A 5,001-nucleotide genomic window follows, 5' to 3' on the forward strand; every position below is an offset into this window, starting at 1 on the left:
AAATACCAGGTGCCATCAGGAGGTCCACCAGTGGGGCCAGGACACTAGAAGCCCACCACTCTTGCCCCCCCCAAGCACCAAGAATGCATCTGTCTCCCACAACAACCGTCCTCTGACCCCCACTGGCTTCAGAATGTCCTCCGGGCAGGCCACTGCCGCTTACCTGTCAGCATAGCGCAAGGTGTTCAGGGTGTGCTCTGTGGCGATGTGACTGGGAGAGACGTTGGCGATCATGCACGTCTTGGAATTGCCGATGAAAGAATCTTTCAGGACCTTGAAGGAGGGAGACGTGATTTATGATCTTTAGTACCCGGTATTTTGGCAAAATAAGACAAGGAAGGCAAACTGCTCCCAAAGTTAAATTGCGTGCAGCCACCCAGAGCGACTCTTGTACTGTCTTTTAGTCCAACGTTTGACCTTGGAAGGATACGAGATGCCACAGCTCCCCCCAAGAGGAACACCTGCTGTCTCCTTGGGAAACTTACTTAACTGGCTTGTCATGATCTGTGCAGGACTGGGAGCAGGGCCTAGTGCGGCCTGGTCCCAAGAGAGACCTGCATGGCAGTGAGAGCAGGCAGCCTACAGTCCCTATAAGGCTTAGCAACAAGCTATAGCAGTGATGGCGAACCTTTTAGAGACCGAGTGCCCAAACTGCGACCCAAAACCCACTTATTTATCGCAAAGTGCCAACACGGCAATTTAACCTGAATACTGAGGTTTTACTTTAGAAAAAACAACTCACACATTAACTTAAGATGATCCAAACAAAGGAAGGAAAGCAATCCCAAATGCTTTCATTTACTTAAAATTATTTGGCAGAGAATTCGACACTTCAATGATGGTCTGGGCCTGGCTGGGGCGATGGCACGCGTGCCCACAGAGAGGGCTCTGAGTGCCGCCTCTGGCACAAGTGCCATAGGTTCGCCACCACTGGGCTATAGCCAGTGAGAGAGGGAGATTCTGTGATGAGACTGTTGAACTGGGTGAGGAGAGGCGGTCTTAGCCGTTAACTGAGGGAAAACAGGGTGTTCTTTCGGGTCTCTCTCTGCGGCCTGGTCTCACCGTGGGGACAGGCTGGTCTGGGAGAGAGGGAGATCTCCCCTGGGCTCAGCGTGAGTGCCAGGCAGGCTGGGGGCCTGGAAGTAGAAACAGGTAGCTGCGTTAGTTTATGTTTATTTTGCCTTTTCAACCCTGTTATGCCCTCTTTAAGCACCTCGCCTTGCCTTTTTTTCCCTGTCCCAGTGTTGTTTTTAATAAACCCTTCCTGTTTAATTAATTTTCTCTGCCTGGGTCAATCACGCCTGTGTGTTCTCGGCTGAAAAGCACAAAAAGCACAAGCATTTTGCCTGTGCTTCAGCGGGTACCCTGGGCCTTCTCAACGGGGACCTGAAGTCCAGGGTGGCGGCGGTGGAAGGCGGAGACCCCCTGGGGTCATGACATGGCTGATCAGCCTTCACAGTTTTGAATTTGTTCCCTCTCTCCCCAACGTGGCTACATCACATATTACGATTCTGCAAGGGCCTGGAACAGTCTTGGGGAGTTCTCAATACCCAAACAAAACTTCCAACTCCCAGGGGGGTACATACACAGATCCGCTCATTTCTTCTCCTCCTCCTGCCCTCCCTGCTGTAGGCCCAATAAATAACGGGGGAACACCTCTTCCGAGCGGCCACCGGGCCAACTCAGCCTGTGCTCTAACTGACACCGGCAACCAAAGAGGTTGGAACAAAGAAAAAGAAAGTAGAATTTAACGATGCACATCGTGCAAATGTACAAAATGTCGTATATAGCTTAATAATATATTCAGAAGGGCTAAAAAACAACAATTCTGTGGTTCAGAATATAAATACCTACTCCCAGTATAAAGACAACTGTCCATTTACATAAATACAGGCAGGGGTCATTTCCTGCGGGAGCGCACAGGAGCGGAGCTCTGGTAGTAAGGAGCCCAGGGGGTGGGCACATGCAACAAGCCCCGCCCCCTGCTCCCAGCAGCCCTCAGTTGGGCCACGAGGAGCAAGAAGCAGGCAGGTAAGTTGCAGAGCCCGCCCGCCTTCAGCTACAAGCTCTCCCTCCTCTGTGAGGGCAGATCTGCACGTTCCCCCCCCATAGCTAACAATACAAAACAGTCCGGTGGCACCTTTAAGACCAAGGTTTATTCAGGTACAAGCTCTCCCTCCTCTGTGAGGACAGATCTGCACATTCCCCCCCCCCAATAGTTAGGAATCCAAAACAATCCAGTGGAGCCTGAGCGGTGGGTGTTGCCTTCTGACACGCTTCCGGTGATGTCAGGGGGTGTGGCATATGCAAATGAGTTATGGTAATGAGCTCCTGCACTTCTTTTTCTACGAAATGACCCCTGAATACAGGTGTAAAATTAGCTGTTGTAGATTTTCCGGGCTGTGTGGCCCTGGTCTTGGCATTGTAGGACCTGACGTTCCACCAGCAGTTGTGACTGGCATCCTCAGAGGTTGAACACAGAAAGATGGAGTACTCTCTGTACCATTTTCTTCTCACCTTGACACGGAGAGTACTCCATCTTTCTGTGTTATACCTCTGAGGATGCCAGTCAACCATTTTCGTCTCACCTTGACACGGAGAGTACTCCATCTTTCTGTGTTATACCTTTGGGGATGCCAGTCACAGCTGCTGGCGAAACGCCAGGTCCTGCAATGCCAAGACCACAGCCAGACAGCCCAGGAAATCTACAACAGCTAACGAACTCCGGCCGTGAAAACCTTCGACGACATACAAGTGTAAAAGTACGTATTGTCTCTGTAAGAACCAATACCAAATGCGTTTCGGCACCTGGCCTTCCTCAGTGGTATAATTCAAACGAAGCATTAATTTAACAAAGATACATAAAACGAATCATATAGAGAATGGACCTGAAATGAAGGGGGGGAAAGAGAGAGAAAAAAGAGAGAAATAATTCGATCTGTTCAGAAACAAACGTAATTTAAATTTTTGAAATACATGGAACTAGGATAGCTATCTTAGTCACACTACGTGCATAGCTATATTTCACTTTCTTTTTCTTTGTTCCAACCTTTTTGGTTACCTTCCTCGTGCAGGGTTGTGTTTTTCTCCCCTGTCTTTTCTTTCGTTTTTTTACCTGAGTCAACTTGCTTTGCCTGAAGGGAGTGTGAGCATGTTCCTGGTCCAGGGCACGGATGCACTCCTTAAGCTACGGTTAAAAAAAAGAGATAACATCGAGATCACCAACTGTGTTTTTTAAAAAAACTCTACCCTGATTTTTGGCTGAACAGCCACGGGGGCGGGGGAGAGTAGAAAAAATAGTTTTAAACCATGTGTGTGTAAGACTATCAACTTCCAAGAGATTCATGGCAACCCTGTAGGGCAGGGCTGTCAAACTCATTTGTTATGAGGGCCGGATCTGACCTTGTCGGGCCGGGCCACGTGGGTCATAAAATGGAATGCTGGGCAATGGAGATATAAACTTTGTAAAGGACACAAACAGAAAGGTTTTTGGTTTTTTTACTTAAAATAAAAACATGCTTAAAACATTAGCTCTGTAAGCTGCAAACCTCTTTTTGATTTATTGACATTCACCATGGAAATCTCATGCTCAAGAATTTTGAGTCTAGGACCCGGGTTAAAACATGAAATGGTTGAGTGACTGAGAGAGTCTGACGAAGCAAGCTATGATGCAGCAGCAGCAGCAGAAGTGGAAGCAGGAGATGGCCAGTTCCACTGCGGGCCTGATGGAAGACCTCTGGGGGCCTGATACGGCCCCCGGGCTGCATGTTTGACACTCCTGCTCTAGGATTCCTGGTGAATCCTGGTGAAATCCTAGAGTGTCAGTGACATCACTTCAGGGTTTTAGCTAGAAGTGTTTTGTCATCTTCTGGGCATGGAACAGCGGTCACCAGGGTGTGTGGAGGGGGAGGTATTTGTGAATTTCCTGCATCGTGCAGGGGGTTGGACTAGATGACCCTGGAGGTCCCTTCCAACCCTATAATTCTAAGTTGCAGCAGATTCGTGGCAACCCTGGAGGGTTTTCAAGGCGAGAGGCGAACAGGGGTGGTTTCTCATCCCCTGACCCTTCGCAGCCACCCTGGACTTCCTTGGTGGTCTCCTATCCAAGTACTAAGCAGGGACATAAGAACATCAGAGAAGCCAATGTTGGACTAGGCCAATGGCCCATCCAGTCCAACACTCTGTGTCACACAGTGGCCAGAAATACCAGGTGCCCTCAGGAGGTCCAGCAGTGGGGCCAGGACATTAGGAGCCCTCCCACTGTTGACCCCCCCCCCCAAGCACCAAGAAGACAGAGCATCACTTGCCCCAGACTGAGAGTTCCTATCTATACCTTGTGGCTAATAGCCACTGATGGACCTCTGCTCCATATGCTTATCTAATTCCCTTTTGAAGCCGTCCATGCTTGTAGCCGCCACCCTGTGGCAGTGAATTCCATGTGTTAATCACTCTTTGGGTGAAGAAGTACTTCCTTTTATCCGTTCTAACCCGACCGCTCAGCAGTTTCATGGAGTGCCCACGAGGACAACACTGCTTCGCTTCTGATGAGATAAAGGTAGCCTGGTTCGTCCAGGTCAGGGCTAAAAATCGTGTGCTGTCAACCCAGAACCCAGTCACGGCGAACCTGCCGTTGCCTGCCTCTGCGTAGCAGCGTGGACTTCCTTGGAGGACTTCTGTTCAACTGCTAACCAGAACAGACCCTGCTTGGCTTCTGAGATCGGATGAGATCGGGCTAGCCCGGGCCATTCCGGGTCAGAGCAAATTAAAACAGAAACGCCAAGATCAACCAAATCACAGTTTTTGTTTTTCCCCCCAAAACAGACCTGGACATATCAGAAAACACAACCAGAATACAAAGCAGAAGGTACTGAAAGTAAATCTCTGCTCGGGGCCCACGGCAAGATCACGGTGCCCTGAAAAGCTTAACTTCAGCCCCGCCCCTTCTGACGAAAAGAAAAACAAACAGGCCCCTAAGACTGGCGTTCCACTCCGAGGCGTAGA

General features: G+C 49.6%; 1 protein-coding gene across 1 annotated transcript in view; it reads right to left on the reverse strand.

Moving 5' to 3' along the window:
• Positions 1 to 5,001, reverse strand: part of KIF24 (kinesin family member 24) — a 50,515-nt gene that overhangs the window by 10,233 nt on the left and 35,281 nt on the right. The window contains exons 9-10 of the mRNA XM_015411432.1: positions 3,116 to 3,187; positions 164 to 273 (exon numbers count right to left, since the gene is read on the reverse strand). Coding sequence (XP_015266918.1) covers positions 164 to 273; positions 3,116 to 3,187 — 182 coding nt within the window. The remainder of the gene's footprint in view (positions 1 to 163; positions 274 to 3,115; positions 3,188 to 5,001) is intronic.

This window comes from Gekko japonicus, unplaced genomic scaffold (genome assembly GCF_001447785.1).
Source record: "Gekko japonicus isolate JY-2015 unplaced genomic scaffold, Gekko_japonicus_V1.1 scaffold3725, whole genome shotgun sequence".
NCBI lineage: Eukaryota > Metazoa > Chordata > Lepidosauria > Squamata > Gekkonidae > Gekko > Gekko japonicus.